General features: G+C 46.5%; 1 protein-coding gene across 2 annotated transcripts in view; it reads right to left on the reverse strand.

Moving 5' to 3' along the window:
- DNAJC13 (DnaJ heat shock protein family (Hsp40) member C13) overlaps positions 1-24,558 on the reverse strand; it is an 876,382-nt gene that overhangs the window by 40,784 nt on the left and 811,040 nt on the right. For both annotated transcript variants that reach the window (XM_069211911.1, XM_069211910.1), the window contains 2 exons: positions 21,853-22,032; positions 21,101-21,241 (listed from right to left, as the gene is read on the reverse strand). In XM_069211911.1, the coding sequence (XP_069068012.1) occupies positions 21,101-21,241; positions 21,853-22,032 (321 nt within the window). The remainder of the gene's footprint in view (positions 1-21,100; positions 21,242-21,852; positions 22,033-24,558) is intronic.

Below are 24,558 nucleotides of genomic sequence, written 5' to 3' on the forward strand. Positions count from 1 at the left end.
CAAATGAATCTTTGATTGCTAATAATTCTTTATCTGTAATCCAGTTCGGCTGGGGTTAGTTTTCTTGAGCGATAAGCCACTGGATGAAGCTGTCCGGTATCTTTATGTCTTTGAGATAACATCCCACCAATAACTTGACCGGATGCATCTGTTTCCAAATAAAATGGTTCAGATGGATCTGGATGAAGCGAAATTGGTGCTGAAGTAACTTCCTTCTCCAAGGTTTTAAAAGCATCTCCCGCTTCGATTGACCAGTTATAAGAAACTCCTTTTTTTCAACAGTTTGGTGATCAGAATTATTTTCTCAGAAATATTCTTTAGGAATCTAGAACAGAAGTAAGAAAATCCTAAGAAGCTTTGGATTTCTTTCACCGAAGTTGGGGATGGCCACTCGGTCACTGCTTTCATTTGTCATTCATCCATTGTAACTCCGTCAGGGGATAGAACAAAGCCCAAGAATTCTACTGAGCGTACACTAAAAGTGCACTTTTTCCAACTTCACGTATAGCCTGTCCTCCTTAACCCAAGCTTCTGCAAGACTCCTCTCATATGATCTCTATGCTATTCATCGGATGCTGGGTAGATTAGAACAACATCAATGTAAACAATAGCACACTTAGCAATGAATTCTCTCAGAACATCGTTGATAAAACACTGTAAGGCAGCTGGTGCATTAGAAGGGCCATAGGGCATGACTCGATATTCAAATAACCCATATCTAGTTCTGAATGCTGACTTCCTTTCATCACCTTGCCTGACTCTGATTAAATGATAAGTCCCTTTTAAAGCAAGCATTTTATAGATTCTCGCTTCTTTTAGTTGATCAAGTACCACTGACACAAATGGAATTGGGTATTGATTCTTGATAGTGACTCTATTGATGGCTCTGTAATTGATTCAAGTTCTTTATTCATCATCTTTTTTTTAGACCAAGAAAAGAGGTAAAGATATTGGGGACTGAGATGGCCTTATGAAACCATTAGCCAAATATTTTTGCAAATATTCCTTTAGATGCTGGTTTTCTCTTTCAGTCAAGGTGTAAATTCAACGGTAAGGTAAATTTGCCCCAAACCTAACTCAATTTTGCAGACATAAGGACGATGTGGGGAAAGTTTCTTTGCTTCAACCTCACTGAAAACTTCCTTGAAGACCTTATATTCAGATGGGATTTCAGTAGTTTGAATCACACAAATGAGTGAAGCACTACCGTCACATAGTAACGTTGCCGCTATTGATTTTGTGCAACTTGAATCTTTTCCTAGGCAGTTTATTTTACAATAATCAGAATTCAAGGCAATGGTTCTCTTTTCCCAATCTATAGTGGGGTTGTGCTCGGTAAGCCACTGTAAACCCAAAATTATTGGACAATGCAGAGCATCTATAAGATTACATTAAATCTTCTCCTGTTGACCTTCAGAGATGATCAATTCCACCTGATCGTGACTATCGGTCTAGAGGAGAGATTGGTTGCCTCCAACCGCTGTCACTAGCTCGCTCTGAGCCTTCTTTATTGATCTCAATCCAATCTTGGATGCGAACTTCAAGTTGCAAAAGTTTCCACTTCCTCTAGAATCCATACTTACGGAAATGTCAATCAAGGTAATGTGTCTGAATTTGAGCGTCATAGAACGGGTTAAATTAGGGAATGATGACTGCAAGGTAGTCGCCAACTGGTGAACTTCCATAGTTGTGTCTTGTTTCGCACCCACCAGTCCAACTCCTCCTATTTGCGGTGCTGCAAGTTTTCCTTTGACAAATTCTTGATTTTCTTAGACATATTTTCACAAAATGACCACTGGATCCACAGTACATGCATACATTATTTGGTCTTCTTTTATCTTTCTTTAATTTGCATGGGTTTTACTCCTCTGTGGTTATCAAAAGTCTTTGATACAATCAAATCTAGGAATATTCAGGCAGAATTCTCTTTGCTTCTCTCCTCTTCTCTCAGTTAGTCTGTAATCAGTTTCTAAGGTTAAATCAATCAATTCTGAGATTTCAGTAGGATGCTTTGGAATTCAATCAATTCTGAGATTTCAGGAGGATGCTTTAAAATTTGGGCCAAGGCATCTTTTAATTCACCTTTTAATCCGCGATAAAAGAGTGCTTCTCTTTTGCTTTCGGGCCATTCAGTCTCAACAATTAATTTATTGGATTGGGCCAAATAGGCTACTAGATCCTCGTTGCGTTGTATCAACTCCAAAAACTCATCTGTGGCCTGTGAAATGTTATTTCTATCAGATTCTGAGGAACTCATTTTTGAATTCTTCATAGTTATAGAGAATGGGATCGTCTCGGGAAACCAAGGGAATATACCAGATTGCGGCATCTCCACTACGGTATGACACAATGGAGGCTACTCAAGATTGTGAATCGGGGACTTCTGAAGCTCTGCAGATAAAATAAAGGGAACATTGAGTTAGAAAACTGTTAGCCTTCTGAGGATCTCCACTAAAACATTCTAATGGGGCTAGAGGAATGATAGGAGAAAAGGAGTGAACTACATGGTTTAGTGAGGAACCTGGTGGGGAAGCTACGGGCTCATTAACTGGAGAAGAAGGAACAGGATTAGTTCCTGCGATTAACCTTTCCATCTTGACTGTGAATTCTGATGTTTCCCTCCTGGAAGCTATTAATTCTTCCTTAAGACTATGGTTCTCTTCTCGAACTGTGACTAACTCCTTTTGTATTGCACCTAATATCTCCCCTAAACCTTTTAAATCTAAACCTTCCGTCATTCCTCTCAGGAGAGTTTTGTCAACATGGACACTTCACTCTGTCAGGGGATCTTATATGTCTCAAGAGCAGAATGTGGCAAACTCCCAATGGCCAACCCCAGACTCTCCAACCTCCAGAGAGATTAACCCAAGGTTTGAGTAATCCAGAGGGGGCAAGGGGATAAAGAATGGACTGCCTCGTCCAAATCTTCAAGATTCTCTCCCTTTAATCTGTTCTGGCAGTTGTGTTGTATTGTTGAAGAACTGCAATACATTTAAATCTCATAAATAAATGTTTTCATTAACTACTATATTTTCTTGTCAATATCGACTTATTCTTTGTATGAGAGGTGACTAGAGGTAACTAGGAACTCTTAATGGACTTGGCGTTTGCTTCTCTTCTGATATCTTCTGTTGACTAACTTCTGTCGTTCATAAAATATTATGTTAATGGAATTGTATTTACACTAACACATTTATTTTTCAAATATACTATATAAGACTTGGCTTTTCAACAGGTACTTGCATGACCAACTGGCTGCGTGGAGGCTGTCTCCGACTGCTGGATGAAAGGTAAGTTAAACAGTTTTTCTATTTTCTTTTTCGAAAGGATATGCTAACTGAAACCACCAACTCCCAGGAAAGGCCGCTATTCATTAACCAAGACGCTTATGAGCAAGCACAAAATACTAACTGAAAACACTACTGTAGGAAGTTGGCTCTGTATATACTATCGCCAAGGGTCCCCTTAGAGGGTGACAGTGGCAAAATTAGATAATGCTAATGCTCTATTTTGTGGTAGTATGGTCGAGCAGGAGTGATAAGCATTTGTTGTACACACACAGGCAATAAATGAGGTACACACACACTTAAAGACTTAACTCCAGGCCAATAGTTTTTATGCAGAAAAATATATTTTCTTAATTTATTTTGGAACCACAAGATTCAAGATTTGAAGGAAATACATAAAACGCAAGGTACTCCACACAGGTAAGTAAGGAACTTTGAATCTGAGCAGTAACATACACAGTATAGGTTAAAATGGCAATAAGCTATTTTAAAAGTGGACACAGAGCACAAATACACAGTTCCTGGGGGAGGTACGTAATGATTAGGTTGTCAGGTAAGTAAAGCACTTACAAGTCTAAGTTCCTGAGCATAGGCACCCCACCATTGGGGATTCAAGGCAACCCCAAAGTTACAACACCAGTAGCTCATGGCCGGTCAGGTGCAGAGGTCAAAGAGGTGCCCAAAACACATAGGCGTCTATGGAGAACAGGGGTGCTCCAGTTCAAGTCTGTCAACAGGTAAGTACCTGCGTCTTCGGAGGGCAGACTAGGGGGGTTTTGTAGAGCACTGGGGGGGACACAAACAGGCACACAAAACACACACTCAGCGGCACAGGGGCGGCCGGGTGCAGTGTGCTTAGTAGGCATCGGGTTTTCTGTAGAAATCAATGGAGGGACCGGGGGTGACTCTAGCGATGCAGGCAGAGCACACAGGGGCTTCTCGGGCCAGCCACTGACTGGGCTAGGCAGAGGGCTGCCTGAGGGTCACTCCTGCACTGGAGGTCAGTTCCTTTCGGGCCTGGGGGCTGCAGGTGCAGTGCTTGGTCCAGGCATCGGGTTCTTTGTTCCAGGCAGTCGCAGTCAGGGGGAGCCTCTGGACCCTATCTGCTGGTGTCGCTGGGGCGGGAGCAGGGGGGTCGTCTCAGGTTACTCACGAAGTCGCAGTCGCCTGGGAGTCCTCTCTGCAGTGTTGGTTCTCTGGAGCTTGAGCCGGGTGCAGAGTGTGAAGTCTCACGCTTCTGGGAAAAGTTGCTTCAAAGTTGCAAAAATGTTGCTGTTGGTGAACAGTGCCGCTGTTCTCGGGAGTTTCTTGGTCCTTCGGTTCAGGGCAGTCCTCTGAGGCTTCAGAGGTCGCTGGTCCCTGTCAGATGCGTCGCTGTGCAGGTTCTTTGAGTCTGGAGACAGGCTGGTAGGGCTGGGGCCAAGTTAGTTGTCGTCTCCGTCGTCTCTGCAAGGCTTTCAGGTCAGCAGTCCTTCTTTGTATAGGTTACAGGAATCTGATTTCCTGGGTTCTGGGTCACCGCTAAATACTGAATTTAGGAGTGTGTTTAGGTCAGGAGGGCAGTAGCCAATGGCTAGTGTCCTGGAGGGTGGCTACACCCTCTTTGTGACTCCTCCCTGAGGGGAGGGGGGCACATCCCTAATCCTATTGGGGGAATCCTCCAATCTCAAGATGGAGGATCTCTCAAGGCTGGGGTCACCTCAGCTCAGGACACCTTAGGGGCTGTCCTGACTGGTGGGTGGTGACTCCTTTTTTTTTTTCTCATTATCTCCTCCAGCCTTGCCACCAAAAGTGGGGGCAGTGGCCGGAGGGGCGGGTATCTCCACTAGCTGGCATTTCCCTGGGATACTGTAACAAAAGGCATGAGCCTTTGAGGCTCACCGCCAGATGTTACAATTTCCTGCAGGGGGAGGTGAGAAGCACCTCCACCCAGTACAGGCTTTGTTCCTGGCCTCAGAGTGACAAAGGCACTCTCCCCATGTAACCAGAAACTCGTCTGGTTGTGGCAGGCTGGCAGAAACTGGTCAGCCTAGCACTAGGCGTAGGACTGGTATACAGGTGGCATCTCTAAGATGCCCTCTGGGTGCCTTTTACAATACATTCCACACTGGTATCAGTGTGCATTTATTGTGCCGAGAAGTTTGATACCGAATTTCCCAGATTTCAGTGTAGCCATTATGGAACTGTGGTGTTCGTATTTGACAGACTCCCAGACCATATACTCTTTATGGCTACCCTGCACTTACAATGTCTAAGGTTTTGCTTAGACACTGTAGGGGCATAAAGCCCTCACCTGTGGTATAGTGCACCCTGCCTTAGGGCTGTAAGGCCTGCTAAAGGGGTGACTTACCTATGCCACAGGCAGTGTGAGGTGGGCATGGCACTCTGAGGGGAGTGCCATGTCGACTTAGTCTTTCTCCCCACCAGGACACACAAGCTGTGAGGCAGTGTGCATGTGCTGAGTGAGGGGTCCCCAGGGTGGCATAAGACATGCTGCAGCCCTCAGAGACCTTCCCTGGCATCAGGGCTCTTGGTACCAGGTGTACCATTTACAAGGGACTTATCTGTGTGCCAGGGCTGTGCCAATTGTGGGAACAAAGGTACAGTTTAGGGAAAGAACACTGGTGCTGGGGCCTGGTTAGCAGGGTCCCAGCACACTTTCAATCATAACTGGTATCAACAAAAGGCAAAAAGCCAGGGGATAACCATGCGAAGGAGGCATTTCCTTACAATTACTCACAGTACAGGAAGTACAGAGTCTGTGCAGAGCATTAGCTATGCTGACGACTCCGAACGCTTCTAGCTACCACTGACGAAAACCCTGACTGACACTAGGTAAAAGCAGCAAAGCACAGAAGGTCTTAGAGGGAAAGCTGTGGTGAAATGCACGTTTTAGAACGTGACGCGCTCTTAAGATTCTACTGACACATATGTGTAGGAGGCTGACCTGGCTTATAGTGGGTACCTGATGGTACTTACACCTTGTGCCAGGACCAGTTATCCCTTATTAGTAGTGTTCTAGCAGCTTAGGCTGATAGTGGTAGCTATAGCAGAGCAGCTTAGGCTGATCTAGGAGACATGCAAAGCTCCTACTATACCACTTATATCATTTAGCACTAGATCATAAGAATCACAATACTCAGTTACTAAAAATAAAGGTACTTTATTTTAGTGACAATGTGCCAAAAAGGATATACTCCCTTAGGAGGTAAGTAAAATACACAAAATATACACACAAACCAAAATCAGGTAAGTAAACAGTTAGAAAAGTAGTGCAAACACTGTAGAATACAATAGGATGCAATAGGCCTAGGGGCAACACAAACCATATGCTAAGAAAGTGGAATGCGAACCACTTAGGGACCCCAGGCCTACTGTAGTGTGTAGAGGGTCGCTGGGAGTGTAAGAAAACACTAAGGGTGTCCAATATACCCCACCCCAAGACCCTGAAAAGTAGGAGTAAAGTTACCCTACTTCCCCAGAAACACACTAAAGTTGTGCCAGGAGATTCTGCAAAGACCACAACAGACTGCAAAGCATCGAAGACGGATTCCTGGACCTGAGGACCTGTAAAGGAAGAGGACCAAGTCCAAGAGTCACAAAAGTGTCCAGGGGGGGCAGGAGCCCACTAAACCCTGGATGAAGGTGCAAAATGGCTGCCTCTGGGTGGAAGAAGCTGAAGACTCTGCAACAAAGGAAGATGCCAGGAACTTCTCCTTTGCACAGAATATGTCCCACGGCGTGCTGGAGGATGCAGAGTTGTTTCCACGTAGAAAGACCGCAAACAAGCCTTGCTATCTGCAAAGGTCGCGGCTGAAGAAAATGGGTAGCTGCCCAGGCACAGGAAGGACCAGGAGGTGGCCCCTTGGTTGAGGAGACAGAGGGGGCGCTCAGCAACACAGAGAGTCCCCGCAACACGGGTTCAAGAAAACTGAGCACAGCGGTCGTCTCAACACTACAAAGGAGGGTCCCATGAAGCCAGTGGTCAGCTCAGCGAGTTGAGCAATGCAGGACTGAGTACTGGGGACCTGGGCTGTGCTGTGCACGAAGGATTCCTTGTAAAAGTGCACAGAAGCCCTAGCAGCTGCAGTTCACGCAGTACACAGGATTACTGTCTGGCGTGGGGAGGCACGGACTTACCTCCACCAAATTTGGACAGATGGACCACTGGACTATCAGGGTCACTTGGATCCAGCTACTGTGTTCCAGGGACCATGCTCGTCAAGATGAGAGGGGACCCAGAGAACCGATGAAGTTTGGTGCCTCCGTTAGCAGGGGGAAGATTCAGTCGACCCACGGGAGATTTCTTCTTGGCTTCCAGTGCAGGGTGAAGGCAGACAGCCCCCAGAGGATGCACCACCAGGAAACAGTTGAGAAAGCTGCCAGGATTAGGCGCTACAATGTCGCTGGTAGTCTTCTTGCTACTTTGTTGCAGTTGTGCAGGCGTACTGGAGCAGTCAGCGGTCGATCCTTGGCAGAAGTCGAAGAGAGAGATGAAGAGGCACTCTGGTGAAGTCGTTATCTCAAGAGAAGCCCACAGGAGAGACCCTAAATAGCCCTCAGAGGAGGATTGGCCACCTAGTCAGGTAAGCACCTATCAGGAGGGGTCTCTGATGTCACCTGCTGGCACTGGCCACTCAGAGGCCTCCACTGTGTCTTCACACCTCTGCATTCAAGATGGCAGAGGTCAGGGACACACTGGAGGAGCTCTGAGCACCACCCCTGGGGTGGTGATGGACAGAGGAGCGGTCACTCCCCTTTCCTTTGTCCAGTTTCGCGCCAGAGCAGGGGCTGCGGGATCCCTGAACCAGTGTAGACTGGCTTATGCAAGGAGGGCCCCATCCGTGCCCTTCAAAGCATTTCCAGAGGCGGGGGGAGGCTACTCCTCCCCAGCCGTTAACACCTATTCGCAAAGGGAGAGGGTGTAACACCCTCTCTCAGAGGAAATCCTTTGTTCTGCCTTCCTGGGACTGGGCTGCCCAGACCTGAGGAGGGCAGAAGCCTGTCTGTGGGTTGGCAGCAGCGGTAGCTGCAGTGAAATCCCATGAGACCTGGTTTGGCAGTACCCGGGGTCCATGCTGGAGCCCTGGGAATGCATGGTATTGGCACCCCAATACCAGATTTGGCATGGGGGGGACAATGCCCTTATCTTAGACTTGTTACATGGCCATATTCGGAGTTACCATTGTGAAGCTACATATAGGTATTGACCTATATGTAGTGCACGCGTGTAATGGTGTCCTTGCACTTACAAAGTCCAGGGAAATTGCCCTGAACTATGCAGGGGCACCTTGGCTAGTGTCAGGGTGCCCTCACACTAAGTAACTTTGCACCTAACCTTCGCTAAGTGAGGGTTAGACATATAGGTGACTTATAAGTTACTTAAGTGCAGTGTAAAATGGCTGTGAAATAATGTGGACGTTATTTCACTCAGGCTGCCGTGACAGTCCTGTGTAAGAATTGTCTGAGCTCCCTATGGGTGGGAAAAGAAATGCTGCAGCCCATAGGGATCGCCTGGAACCCCAATACCCTGGGTACCTAGGTACCATATACTAGGGAATTATAAGGGTGTTCCAGTGTGCCAATTAGAATTGGTAAAAATGGTCACTAGCCTGCATTGACAATTTTAAAGACAGAGAGAGCATAAGCACTGAGGTTCTGGCTAGCAGAGCCTCAGTGACACAGTTAGGCACCACACAGGGAACACATTCAGGCCACAAACTATGAGCACTGGGGTCCTGGCTAGCAGGACCCCAGTGAGACAGGCAAAAACAAACTGACACACAAGTAAAAGTGGGGATAACATGCCAGGCAAGATGGTACTTTCCTACAATCTCCTAGAAGGTTTAAAAGAAGGTAGTCTAGAAACTAGGCCGCTAACCTTGAATTCATCTTTTGATTAAGGGAAAACCAACTGGGAACACTGATACCAGTCAATCAGGAGTGGCGCTTCCCGACAGTGGCTGGCAGAATAACAACACAGACTTCGGGAGGAAGGTCGAAGGCTAACAACTGTTGCAGCTCAATCCCCACACATGAAGGAGAGTGTGCAGGTTCGGGTGCAGAACCCTCCTCTGTTGCTGCGACAGAAGATCCTCCCGAAGAGGTACCTTGAACAGAGGACCAATGCTCAGTCTAAACAGCTCACTATACCGGACTATCAGTGCCCAATCTAGAGCCACAATAACAACTTGGGCCCAGTGGTTTCTGATCTTCATAAGAACTCTGGGAAGGCAGAAAGGCATACAAAGAGGCCAGAGCTCTGTTCTGAGCGATGCCCACCTTGAAAACTCCAGTCTGCAAAACTGCTGATATTGTGCGTTCTCAGCGGTGACAAATAGATCTAACCAAGGCTGTCTGCATTCTTGGAAGAGGCCTTGCACCACCATGGGAGAAAATGCCATTTGTTATCCGCTAGGCATCAGTGGCTGAGTTTGTTCGCTCTGAGGTTCAGAGAGCCTGGCAGGTGTTGAAAAACCAGGGAAATGATATAGTGTTCCAGCCATGTCCAGAGATGCAGTGCCTCTTGACAAAGGGTCCACAACCCCACCCCTTCTCTTATTGCAGTACCACATGGCAGTGGTGTTTTCTATGAATACCTGCACTAGTCTTTCATTAATTGTGGGTAGAAAAGCATTCAATGCCAAGCGAATCCCCCAAAGCTACAACCAGGTTATGTGGAGTCCGGACTTCGCCAGTGACCAGAGTCCTCTGATCTCCACCTCAGATGGCAGCCCCAGCCCAGGAGTGACATCTGTCACTAGTCAGTTGTGGCTGAGGAAAGGAGATGGGCATGTCACTGGCCCCACTTGCGGTTCATTAGCCAACACTGCAGGTCTTTTCCAATTACCTTCGAAACCTGGACCATGTGTGGAGAGATTGCCCATATGCTGCGCCCACTGGAACTTCAAGTCCCACTCCAGAGCCCGCTATGGTAGCTGTGAATGAGCAGGCAAAACCTATGTAGGCAACATGCAAAGCTTATTCAATACCACTATAGTCACACAGCAACTCATCACACATAAAAGAAACACAGTTTTACAAAAATAAAGGTACTTTATTATAGTAACACAACACTAAAGTACTTATAGGCAGTTCCCCCCAACTGGAGGTAAGTACACACTAATTATATACACAATAGCAATCAGAAAATAACAGAAACAAGCATTAGCAATACTTAGTAAAAAATAGTGATGGCCATAGGGGAGGACCAAGCCACATACTAAGAAAGTGGAATGCGAGATAAGGTTCCCCACCCAAGGATGTGGACTTGTTAGAGGGAAGCTAGGAGAACTAGAGACCCCAAGAGGTGAGTAACTGAGTGACCCCCAGCTAACAGGAGAGCAGAGCTAAGTACTGGGTCTCCCCAAGGACTAACAGGTTTAAGCAAGGATTATGCAAGAACAGGACAAGACTCGGAGAAACCAAAGGTGGATTCCTGTAGAAGAAGACCAGCAAAACAAGTGTACAGAGTCCAGTCCACGGTGAAATGTCGAGAGGGGGCAGGAGCTACTACCCACCCTTCTGTGGATGAAGAACCAGGTCGACGGGGGAAGAAGAAGACCAGCTGTGGAGCCCAGGAGCTAAAGAGGAGTCCTTGGAGCGGTGCAGATGGTGTCCCACGTCAGTCTTGGCTTGCAGATGGTCAGTGCTGTTGGAGAACCACCAATAGGTTGGCGAATGCAAGAGGAGCAAAAGAAGCGTTGCAAGGCTGAAGAGGACCAGCAAGGCCCAGGAGCCTCAACCCTTGGAGGAGAATCTGGGGTGATCCTCAGCAGTCGGTAGAGCTTACAGAAGCAGTCACAGCCCCCACAGGAAACCCATGGCAGCAGGCACAGTAAGTCGCAGTGAGGCCCAGTCAGCACACCTGAAGAGCAGTCCTACGTCGCTGGAGCAGCAGAGGAGACTGTATTTGGCAGAAAGTAGTGCTGGGGGCCGGGGCTACTCGAAGCCTGAAGATCTCTTGGAGCAGAAGCAAACAAGCCTTGGTAGCTACAAGAGTCGCGGTGCACAGGGGTGTTGTCCTGCAAGTGGAGGCAAGGGCCTACCATCTCCTAAGTTGAACAGCTGTCATAGAGGACAAAGGGGACCACTCCAGACCCCCACCTGTGATGCAGGATCCAAGCGGTTCCAGAAGAGAGCAGGTCTACGCAGCCGGTCGTCATTGTAGTTGGTGTCTGCAGATGCAGGGTAGTGACTCCTGCACTCCAAGGGGATTCCTTTGTGGTTCTAGGTGCAGGCTGAAGTCTTGCCGACCTCAGAGGATGCACAGCCGGGTAAATGCTGCAGTTGCTGGAAAGAGCTGGAGAAACAATGTTGCAAAGCAAAGTAATCGCCAGAGTTGCAGCTTGTCTGTTCCTGAAGAGTCCAGTTGCAGTTCAGGTGGCTAGAAGATTAAGTAAATGATGCAGAGGAGTCCTGGTGGAGTCATGCACGTCGAATCTGGAGACCCACCCTCAAGGGAGTCATTAAATAGCCCTAAAAGGGGCTCGGTCAACTAGTAAGAGGACCACCTATTAGGAGGGGGCTGTGACATCACCTGCCTGGCCTGGCCACTCAGATGATCCCAGGAGCCTCTGTACATCTTGGTTTCAAGATGGCACAATCAAGTGGCCACCTGGAGGAGCTCTGGGCACCACACCTGGGGTGATGGATAGAGGAGTGGTCACTCCCCTTTCCTTTGCGCAGTTTCGCACCAGAGCAGGGACTGGAAGTTCCTGGACTGGTGTAGCCAGTTCATGCAAGGAGGGCACCAAGTGTGCCCTTCAAACAAACCTGTAGCTTGAGGAGGCTACCCCACTCAAGCCTTGTAACACCTATTTCTAAGGGAGAGCGTGTTGCCTCCCTCTTCTGAAGGAAATACTTTGTTCTGCCTTCCTCTGCCTGAGCTGGTCAAGTAGCAGGAGGGCAGAAATCTGTCTGAGGGGTGGCGGCAGCGCGGGCTGCCTAGAAAACTCCAGAAGACTGGCAAAGCAATGTTGAGAGTCCTCCAAGAAGCCCCCACAATGCATGGAATCATACAACCAATACTACCAAGAGTATTGGTGTATGATTCTGACATGTTTGATACCAAACATGTCCAGGTTCAGAGTTACCATATTATAGCTGGACTAAGGTCAGTGACATGTGGCCAGTACACAGGTAAAATGGCTTCCTAGCACTTACAAAGTCCAGTGTAGAGGACATGGAGTTCGTTGGGGCACTGCTGCTCATGCAGGGGTGCCCTCAAACACAGGTACCTGCACCCTGCCCTCTGGGCTAGGAGGGCCTACCATAGGGGTGACTTACAGTGACCTGGTTCAGGCAGTGATATGTGGTGAAAAGGTGCATGCAGCTTTCAGGCGGTTGTTGGTGTTGGCCCGAGAACGGGCACTGGAGAAGGCCTCAGTCTTACTGGCGGCGCTACTCCGTATCCAGCACCAGAGCCAAGGGGACTGACGAGCCAAAGGTGTACTCTCCAGTAGGAATCCAGTAGGGGGTCCCTCCCAAACCCATGGGACTCAAAGGCACTCCAGAGGGGTCAGGCCACCCATAAATTAGGTGCATGGCATCACAGATCTCTCGTTGTTGGACGGGAGTCACGCCGGGGAAATCCGGGAAGCATGGAGCCCACCTTGGTTGACTTCTTAGATTTCTTTTTCTTATACGACTTATACAATGAAGAATTCAACTGGTATGACAGGTGCTGCTCCACGAGTGGTCCAGGGACCTGCCAAGTGATAGGGATCTTGAGGTTATTCGAAGTCAGGCAGCGAGAAGCTTGAGGGATTACTCCCTCAGCGCTTTTGGGATATTGCGTGGCAATCCCCGCATGCTTTTGAGTCATGGTCTTTCTCGAGGCACCGTAGACAGACCAAGTGGGGATTGCACATTGAGCCGAACTATGCCACCTACTGGTACGCAGGGTGTAGGAAGTTGGCTCTGTATACACTAATGCAAAGTAAGAAATAGTGTGCACAGAGTCCAAGGGTTCCCCTTAGAGGTAAGATAGTGGCAAAAAGAGATAATTATAATGCTCTATTTGTGGTAGTGTGGTCGAGCAGTAGGCTTATCAGAGGGTAGAGTTAAGCATTTGTTCTACACACACAGGCAATAAATGAGGAGCACACACTCAAAGACTTACTCCAGGACAATAGGTTTTTATATAGAAAAATATATTTTCTTAGTTTATTTTAAGAACCACAGGTTCAAGATTTACAAGTACTTTCAAATGAAAGGTATTTCACTCAGGTATTCTAGGAACTTTGAGTAATCCCAATAGCATGTACAGTTTTGACAAAAATGGCAATAAGCTATCTTAAAAGTGGACACAGTGCAAAAATCAACAGTTCCTGGGGGAAGGTAAGTAAATGTTAAGTTCACAGGTAAGTAAAACACTTACAGGGTTCAAAGTTGGGTCCAAGGTAGCCCACCATTGGGGGTTCAAGGCAACCCCAAAGTTACCACACCTGCAGCTCAGGGCCAGTCAGGTGCAGAGGTCAAAGAGGTGCCCAAAACACACGGGCTTCAATGGAAACAGGGGTGCCTAGGTTCCAGTCTGCCAGCAGGTAAGTACCCGTGTCCTCGGAGGGCAGACCAGGGGGGTTTTGTAGGGCACTGGGGGGGGGAGGGGGTGGGGACACCAGCAGGCACAGAAAGTACACCCTCAGCCACACACGGGCGGCCGGGTGCAGAGTGCAAAAAGGCGTCGGGTTTTGTGTAGAAAGCAATGGGGAGACCCGGGGGTCTCTTCAACGATGCAGGCAGGCACAGGGGGGGCTCCTCGGGGTAGCCACCACCTGGGCTAGGTAGAGGGTCGCTCCTGCACTGGAGTCCGGTTCCTTCAGGTCCTTGGGGCTGCGGGTGCAGTGTTGGTTCCAGACGTCGGGTCCCTTGTTACAGGCAGTCGCGGTCAGGGGGAGCCTCTGGATTTCCTCTGCAGGTGTCGCTGTGGGGGCTCAGGGGGGTCAACTCTGGCTACTCACAGGCTCGCAGTCGCCGGGGAGTCCTCCCTGTAGTGTTAGTTTTCCGCAGGTCGAGCCGGGGGCGTCGGGTGCAGAGTGGAAAGTCTTACGCTTCCGGCGGGAAACGTGGAGTCTTTAAAGTTGCTTCTTTGTTGCAGAAAGTTGCAGTTTGTTGAACAGAGCCGCTGGTCTCGGGAGTTTCTTGGTCCTTTGGATGCAGGGCAGTCCTCTGAGGCTTCAGAGGTCGCTGGTCCCTGTTGGATGCGTCGCTGTTGCAGTTTTTGTCGAAGTAGGGAGACAGGCCGGTGGGGCTGGGGCCATATCAGTTGTCGTCACCGTCTTCACTGCAGGGCTTCAGGTCAGCAGTCCTTCTTCTTTAGGTTGCAGGAATCTATCTTCCTCGGTTCTGGGGGCCCCTAAATACTGGATTTAGGGGTGTGTTTAGGTCTGGGAGGGCAGTAGCCAATGGCTACTGTCCTTGAGGGTGGCTACACCCTCTTTGTGCCTTAATCCTATTTCCAAAAGTAAGAGTCACCTCAGCTCAGGACACCTTAGGGGCTGTCCTGACTGGTGGGTGACTCCTCCTTGTTTTTCTAATTATCTCCTCCAGCCTTGCCGCTAAAAGTGGGGGCAGTGGCCGGAGGGGCGGGCATCTCCACTAGCTGGGATGCCCTGTGGCGCTGTAACAAAGGGGGTGAGCCTTTGAGGCTCACCGCTAGGTGTTACAGTTCCTGCAGGGGGAAGTGAGAAGCACCTCCACCCAGTACATGCTTTGTTCCTAGCCACAGAGTGACAAAGGCACTCTCCCCATGTGGCCAGCAACACGTCTGGTGTGTGGCAGGCAGGCAAAAACTAGTCAGCCCACACTGGAAGTCGGGTATGTTTTCAGGGGGCATCTCTAAGATGCCCCTGGGTGTATTTTACAATAAATTGCACACTGGCATCAGTGTGCATTTATTGTGCTGAGAAGTTTGATACCAAACTTCCCAGTTTTCAGCGTAGCCATTATGGTGCTGTGGAGTTTGTGTTTGACAGACTCCCAGACCATATACTCTAATGGCTACCCTGCACTTACAATGTCTAAGGTTTGGCTTAAACACTGTAGGGGCATAGTGCTCATGCACGTATGCGCTCATCTGTGGTACAGTGCACCCTGCCTTAGGGCTGTAAGGCCTGCTAGAGGGGTGACTTACCTATGCCACAGGCAGTGTGAGGTTGGCATGGCACTCTGAGGGTAGTGCCATGTCGACTTAGTCATTTTCTCCCCACCAGCACACACAAGCTGTGAAGCAGTGTGCATGTGCTGAGTGAGAGGTCCCCAGGGTGGCATAACACAGGCTGCAGCCCTTAGAGACCTTCCCTGGCATCAGGGCCCTTGGTACCAGGGGTACCAGTTACAAGGGACTTACCTGAGTGCCAGGGTTATTCCAATTGTGGAGACAAAGGTACAATTTAGGGAAAGAACACTGGTGCAGGGGCCTAGTTAGCAGGGTCCCAGCACACTTTCAAATCATAACTCAGCATCAGCAAAGGCAAAAAGTCAGGGGGTAACCATGCCAAGGAGGCATTTCCTTACACAGGGATACTGCTGAAAAATGTCTAATGCAGTCTGACACCTGGGGATATTTCTAAGGTGAGGAATGTGTGGCTAGAAGTCTCTACCAGATGATGCTGTGCGGTTGACAGGGGTATTCCTGGGGATATTCCTTGGTCCACTGGCTTGGTGAGGTGACTCTTGCCACAGGTGTCGACGGACTCTCAAAGTCCTCTCAAACTTGGTAAAAGTCCAGTCCCCAGTGAGCTACCAGTTGCTTGGTACAGCAGTTTCAGCAGTTCCCTTCTTTTGGTGGTAACTGGCCTTCTGGGCGACTAAGCTGTACTCCGATGATTCCCCCAGGTCCACCAGACCACAGGTCCTGATCCCTGGTATTGGGTGGTGGCGAGAAGTGGTGATCCAGTGGATCAGGGCTACAAACTCGCCTCAGCAGGCTTCTTTAACTGCTGTGAACAGGAGGTCAGCCTACTGACCCTTGGAGTCTCTTATTTTGGTTGGGCTCAGGAGTCAACACCTCCACAAGGAGGAGATAGCAGGCACAGTCCCTCTCGTTTGCTAGCCACTAGGTGCAGTCCCATCTTTTCCAGGTCCTTGGTGCAGCAGGGCAGTCTCTTATTTGGTCCTCTGCTCCAGTCCAAAGGGATCTGAGTCCCGGGTGCCCTTTTTACACCAAGAAAATGCCCTTAGGGGCGGTCGCGGTCACTAGTCTATAAGCTACAAGGTTCCCCTCCATCTGATGACTACGTCCTTTGAAGAGTGGCGGCAAGACAGAAAGCTCTGTTCTGCCCACTTTCAACATGGCAGAACCTCTCTCTCAGTGTGCAGGGCTCCCTAGCCAACCCAGAGGGATGGCTACCAAAGGGACTACAAGTCCATGAAAAATCGGTTTGCCATCTGCTTCCCCGCTGTGTCTGTAGTGCCAGCCGGTCTGCCTAAACAGCACAGCAGTCCCTCTCCCATGCTATGTTCCCTCTAGTCTGCGGGCATGCACACACAGCCTTGCTTGTTCCAGCGCCCAGACACTCTCTTGGAGCGCGCTCGTCGCTCCCAAGGCCAAAATACATAACAAAAAGGAGGTGTGGAAATCCTGAAGGGAGGCGTGAAAAACACCGTTAATCTTTTCTTGTGTGACAGACAATGCTCCACGAGGCCCATTAAAGCCAAAGGGGCCGCTGTTTCATTTAAGATTAGTGTTTCAAGAGGCAGACACCTGGCACTGTGATTGTATTTCACACCCTGTGAGAGGGTGAGGATGGGGCATTAGGGCCAGAGCTAATGACTTTGGAACTGCGGAAACAGGTCCCAGTCCTGGCGCTCATGTAAAGTGCTCCAATCATTTCAGGTCGAATTTGTACAATATAAACTGCAAAAAGAAACTTTCATTTTAAAGAATGGGAAAATACATTTTCACCAATCCACCTTTTTGATCATCCACACAAATGAGGGCACATTAAAATATGTGAGTTTAGGCTGTGCAATGTATAAAACATCTCTTGTGCTTGATTTATAGTCTATAAAGTTGCTTCATCTATAATTAGAATCGAGGCCACATATAAGGCATAAATGATCCCTAACGTTTTAGGTCACTAACAACACTGTCATCAGATGGGGCAGGAACTTTCTCAGTTCGTGTGTAAAAACTCTCACTTTTATATAATACTTCTCAATGCATAGATATAATTTGAAGTATGAAGGAGAAACGCTTTCCCATTTTAGTTTTTCGAATTTTGAAGACACCGTACCATATTCTAACATAATCTTTGCTGAGTGATTGACATTCTACATATTTTCAAGGGTCTGCTCGTGCATGGGCTCTAAAGATCCAGAGCTGCCCCTTAACTCAGCTGCACCTGTTAATATGTTGGTTCGCTCACCTCTAGCTTGCTCCATAGTGAGGGCCACTGGAATTATGCAGCAGGAGATGACCAAATTATGCGGCATGGTTGAATTATGCAGAAAAAAAGAAATTATGCTGCCTAATGAGCCACATTTTGGAATAGTATAATTTTATTATTTTGTCTTTTTCACACATGCTAACATTGTCTGGGTAAATGCGTCACCTCAGTACCAATATAACACCCAAAGACTAGAATTAGCAACAGAAAGCGGACTTGTCAACCTTCGTGAAGCATATTCCACATCGAAGCACTTTGAACAATCGCGTATTAGTAACTTTTGTTCCATTCAAACTAGAAGCACCTTTTTTGGGTTAAAATCTGCAGATTAAAGAGCAGATGATGGATTATGTGGCAAATCCATAGTTATGCGGAAAATATCACACCCACAAAAACCTCATCATTCCCGTGGCTCTGACCTTAGTACCAGGGTGTTCTAACGAGCATAGGCTTTGTACTGGAAGGGGGTTCTTTCACTACAAAAAATATCCTAACACTATTCCCATTGTTTGTGTGCTATACAATGCAACACACATGCAAAGTTTGAAAAATATGGAGACTTTTAAAAGTACCTTCACAGTAGTAAAGCTCAGTACAAAGGCTACTTCAGAGCAGGGGACAAATATTCATTCACTGGGTTTGTGCAGGAGGGCAAGGAGACAGGGTGGAAGGAGATGAATAAGTTGAAAATCAAGCAGAAATAAAAAAACAAACAAAGGGTCGATTGAAAAAGAGGTTGATAGAAAGAGGTTGTGAGAAGGAGGGCAGCAATAGAGATGAGATATTAAGGATGGGAAAAAAGGATGGGAAAAAAGGCGGGGCAAGAACAGGAAATAAAGTAGAGAGAATAAAGGAATAGGAGAGCCATCATTAGAACATGGTCAAGGAGATAGGAAATACAAAATGGAACGAAATGTGGGAGAGTAGAGAAAAGGAGAATAGATAAGAACGGGAATTGAAAAGAAAGAAAAGGTACTGATAGAAAAGGAGAAAAGTAGGAAGGACAGAAATAATATGAAGATGGCAAGGAAAGAAGATTTGGGAGTGTGAGGGAGAGGGGAGATTGCATGAGAGGGTGAGCTATAGAAGTAAGATAGAAAAAGTAAAAAGTAAATTAGTACGAAATGAAGAGAAACGGAAAAGGGAGTGAAACACAGAAAGAAGAGGAAAAAGGGAGGGACATTAAAAAGGAAGGAAAGGGTAATAAAAAAACCAAAATGGGATACATAGACAAAGAGGTGACATACAAGGAAATAAGAGACAAGGAGAGGAACAAGATGAGTGAGAGAGAAGCACAGTCAAACAATAGATTTGGTAGAGAAAGGATGTAATGAGAAGAGGATAGGGAGCTAGAGGGAGTTTGTGAGAGAGATGGGGCAAAGTGGAAATAGAGAAAGAAAAGTGGGGAGGGTAATAGGAGCAAGGAGAGAAGAAAAAAAACACAAAATGGGAGGAAGGAAATAAGGAGAAGTGAGCTAGATTGAGTGGAAGTGGATAGGGATAAGAAAAGGTGCAAGGAGGAGATAAGAGTGGCATGGGAATAGCAAATATAGGTTTAGCATTTATAGGTAGAATGATTATGTCACAAGATGCAGTGACACCCATGCCCAGGGGTGCAAGGAGCCCAATGTGCCTCTGTAATGGGTGTCTTAATACCAACCCAGAGGTGAGGGTGTCAATGTTTTTCTGGTTTGCATTAGGGTCCAGGTCATTCTTATTATGCTACTGATTTTGGTAGTTTTAACACTGCATGGGCTTGCATTTCAAGTTGGTGCTTGTCTCCAGTGCACACAGCCTTAGCTGCAGTGCACCGAGCACCTTTATTACCGCACAGAGGTATAAATTAGAGGGAACATTGCTCCCAAGTGTTTCCCATTGCTCTTCAAAGGAAGCTTCTCCTTTGACGCTTGGCTTTTGGGCTAACACCAATCTGGCTGCCTGACAGGGAGAGGTAACACCGTATTCAGGCTTCTTGTGTGTCCTTTCCTGGGATTCGTTTGCACATCTGCCCAGGAGGGCAAAGCAGTCTCTGGGAAAGATCCCGTGTGCAACCGTAAATGGACACAGGAGACTTTGGGCAACAAAGTGGCAACTTTGTAAACGTTGCACACAGGAACAAGCTACATTAGTTTCAATTTGGGAATCAAGCAGGGCTTAATGTAACGAGTTGTTGGATATTTTACAGTGCCAGCTTTAGTAGTCCCAGTCAGTATTTAGCAGGGCTGATACATCAACATGTAACTCTGCCCTCGTAAATGGGGCTATTAGCCTTTCACATGGTAAAAATTACAATTTCAGTTTTTTTACTGCTGGAACATATAAAAAGTACATATTCCACTTTTTTCTACACAGCAGCCTGCCTCAGAGCTCGATAGGCCTACCACCTTAAGGGTTTCTTACATATATTAAAAATAGATTATTGGGCTTTGCCATTGCTTTAAATGGCAAAGTCAAGTTAGCAGTTTAAAACTGCCTTTCTAGACTTTAGTGGCAGTCTGGTGGGCCATCTTTATTTTTGTCACACTCAAGGAGGCACAAATAGTGCTGCAGTCCATGAGGTGTCCCTCTAACATACAGCCCCCTGGGTACCATATACTAAGGTCTAACAAGTAAGTTAGCTTATGCCAATTCGGCATACATCAATCAAATAAACATTTTAAGATCAGGGCACTATCACTGAGGTCTGGTTAGCAGGCCTTAGTGCACTCACAGGATTAAAAAAACAGCAGCATCCATCCAAATCTTGGGGGCTGACCACACAGAGTCAGTTCCTTACAGTAATACAACCATTCGTTCAACATCTCAGCTATTTTATTGGTTTAAAACCTATGATGCATTCTTCTAAATTTGGCACGATGCAGTTTCCCCAGTGAAAACATTTGAAATAGAATTATCAACCAGAAAAAAATAACATACTATCCAATTCATGAAGGTCCAGATGTACATTTAATCATCACATTAAAAATACAGAACAAAATGTAGGAAAACTAGTATCAAACATTAGACTTATTTTTTTCATACAGTTGGCTGGAGATTAAAACCACCTAGAAGTAAAACCGTTGTATTTTAATTATCAATGGTTCTTAGATAATTCAATTAATGTTACAGATTTCAAAGTAAATTCCTGTAGCTCCATGCACAGCTCATTTTCAGGGTGTTGCTCAAGATAAGGTTTTGAAAGTGTTTTTCGATTGGTAGAAGAGGAGGAGGAGAACTTTCAATCTGGCCCTGGGAAGTTCTCCTGCATGTGTCTGGTGTGATCACTGGCATCTTTAAGGGATGCTAGGTAAAATCAAACCAAGGATAGGCAGTAACAAATTGTGCTTATAATTTTTTTTTTTTTAATCTCATTGTTCACTGAGAACTACGAACTTCTATTATGGTACGGATTTGGGATTATAAAAATACAAACATGCTTACTTGCGCCACTAATTCAGTTTGCTCCCTCTGAAACATTCGATTCAGTGTCTCGCAAGCCAAACCAACTGTATCTGACCTCTTTTTCATTCCAGTCATCAGAGGTCCAATTGTCTCCAGTGCTGCCATTGCTCTAACACACAACTGCATATGAGAGAAAGTGTGAAAGTCAAATTACAAGCACACCCTCACCGAATTACAATCTGAGCGGAGCACCAATTAGACAACACATCATGTCCTACATTCTTATCAGAGAACAGTAAGCAATGTTGCAAGCAATACTAGACATAACCTTTTAGAAAGATAATTGGTTAATGTTGCAAGTGAGACTATAACATTCGAAAATTAAAAAAAATATGAAAAGGATCTTCCCAGAGTAACAAAAATACTAAAAACTCCTATCTCACTAATGGCCCAATACCCTATGGGACCCTTTTAAATATTTTTATTCCGTCACTGCCGGAGAGGGGCAAATCGTCTTTGAAGAAACCACAGAACATAGACACTTCTTGGCCTTGTCCACCATTCTGTATGACTTCTGTTTCTGCTCTGACCTCAGCCGTGAGGGAAGATACTTTGGGAAATAATCAATGACAGTTGGGGCTCGTCAAAGAGGTAAATTGAGCAGAACTGTGGGAGGAACATGTGAAAGAAAAACTCCAAAGGTTTTTAGCAAGTAAAAAACGTTCAATTGTAAACAAGATTATTTAATCAAAATAAATGTAAACAGTAAGCAATATAATTGAAAACAATACCTCATTATCTGATAGTATGTGTATGACACGAATAGCACTTTTAGGGATGGCATTGTTCTTGTGGCTTAGCGCCTGGAGGATCTTGGGCAGGTGTCCTAGTGGAGGGACTTGATCCGACAGCTGAGGCTGAGTGCTAAAAAGACATACTGTTGCTGTTGTTACAGTTTCCAAAGTTTCCCCCTGTAAAAAAAACGAATTGTTTAACTGTAGGAATGTTTGCCTGAAGAATAACTTTGCATCGTCTCACGTATTACGTCATCTGAATGCTTGTGGTATTTTACTATTACATTTCAACTACTACGCAAGACAGAGCTTGAAAACTCGGCATACCTGCTATAATGAAAAGGAGGAGGCACAAAACACCCAGTGTGCTGCAAATGCTACCATATGAAATATATATTTTTTTTTAAAACTAAACAAATCTCTCTTTAGTTGAGGCTACAAATCTTTCCTGACGATTTCACGATATGGAGTTAGACGAAATATGACAATTTTGCATCCAAGAATATTCACCAAAAACAATGTTACTACTAAAATCTTCTTGCGACTTTTTCTTTTTTTTTAAACCTCTCCTACACTCCAAAAGTAAAATGTACCTACCTCTGATAATATTTTAGTTGGATACATAATCTTCCTGCAGTTACCTCGCCTTAAGAAATAGCTCTCCATGTGTCAGACTGATCCAGAAATGTTTTTCGCTCAGTACTAGTACTCCATCTCTACCAGCTGGCACCATGAGCCTCCAGTCGCGACTCCAACTCACCGGGCATGATCTCAATGGCATAATCCTATGCACTGTAAGTTCTTGATACCTTTTATGCACCCCAGCAACGCAGGTGAGAGAAAGTAATACAGCATTGAAGAATGCAACAACTTCATCACACAACATTCATATCTGGAGATCTTATTCCATACACCACTGGCTCATCAGGAGGGGGAAAGGTGGTGAGGAATCTGCAAGAAGATTATGTATCCACCAGAAGGAAAAGATTACTTAGCCTGCGGAATTTGTCCATAGACAGCAGTGCTGTAGATTTACATGATCTGCATAATCCTGCCATCTAGTTTGCGCTCGGACGTCTGCAAGTTGCCTTTCTGTGAAGAAATTATTTTGAGACATGAGGTTTAGTCTGACCTCTCCCTTATTTGGCAATGTGATGTGTTGAGGCTCCATGTTAGATTGTTTTTCACACAGCGGGTGTGAGTTGCACACAGTATAGTGCACTTATGTTTTGCGAAACAAAATTAATAAAGGAAGAGATTAGTGAACACAGCTGCAAACTTCCAGGGAGGAGGTTGGGAGCATATGAATCTACAGCACTTCATGCTATGAACGAACATGTTGCTTACATTCGGTAACCACTTATCTGGTGGGGGCTGTATCTAGCTGCAGATTCTTTACCTTAGGATATTCCCCAAGTGTCAGAATGGATATGGAAAATCTTGAGCAGTAATTCTGCACCAGCAGGTGGAGTTGGTTCGTTAAGTGTCTACATAGTCCACGCTGTATGTGACAGATGCCACCCAGCACACCAACATCAGTGGCATGGAGTCACGTCAAAAGACTGGCTGACTAGTGTGCAGAAACTGCAGCTCTACAGTGACCTTTTTATGTAAGAAGACCAGTTTGCAGAAAGGGGAGGTGGGAAGGGCAGTGAGTAATGTGTGGATAGAGTCTCTACCAGATAAGGTGTCACCTAAGACAAGTAACTTGTTAATCTGATAGAGACTTCTAGCCACAGAACCCTTACCTTAAAATCAATACCAAAGAAAGAGGTCTCTAGAGATGGGTCTGGTAACTGGTTCAGCCCAAAAAGGCCTGGAGGAACAAGCAGGCAAAGTGCCAGTCATGACAGACCAGACTGTCAAGGCAATAGTGCTTGATGAACATGTCCAAGGATGCCCACTTCGCAGCCTGACAGATGTCAGTACAGGGATTCAATAAGCCATCAGTGGTTGCAGCTTTGGTCCCCTCAGGGGGTTGCTTTTTGGTTAATGCTGACCAGATTTTAATGCAGAGTACAATCCATCTGAAAATGGTCCGTTTCTGCACTGCTTTCCCCTTCTGCACTCCAGTGAACCTAACAAAGACCTGATTGTTCACCTGATGTTCTTTGGTGCAATCCATGATGCAGCAACGCTTTTTTGGGTCCAAGCGGTCGAGTAGCTCCTCCTCCTTAGAGGGGTGAGGCAAAGCATAGAAAGCCAAGAGCATGATGGTTTGACTGATGTGCAACAGCGCCGTAACTTTTGGTAGAAAGGATGCCCTAGTTTTCAGAACCAGCTTACTGGGGGGAAGAGGTGATGTATGGAGGATAAACACACAGTCTGCAGCTCTCTCACTCACACAGTGTGCTGAGGTGATGGCAACTTGAACACGGTTTTGAGAGTCAGTAACTATAAAGGACAGCTGTGGAGCGGCTTGAATGGAACACACATTAAAAAATGTAAGGTCGAGATTGAGTACCAATTGGGGCATCACATAAGGAGAAGGGGGAAACACATGCTGCAGCACTTTCAAAAACCTCATCACAACCGATGATTTAAAGGAAGGAAGGCTGGGTCCGACAAATCACAAAGAAGAAGGCCTTTACCTGTTCCCAAAGCAAAGCGTTGCCAGGGGAGGGATAAAACAAGCAGGACATCAGACAATTGAGACTGACGGACGTCAATGTGGCAAAGCACAAACTTGACCCAGCAATAGCC

This window comes from Pleurodeles waltl, chromosome 10 (genome assembly GCF_031143425.1).
Source record: "Pleurodeles waltl isolate 20211129_DDA chromosome 10, aPleWal1.hap1.20221129, whole genome shotgun sequence".
NCBI classification, from domain to species: Eukaryota; Metazoa; Chordata; class Amphibia; order Caudata; family Salamandridae; genus Pleurodeles; species Pleurodeles waltl.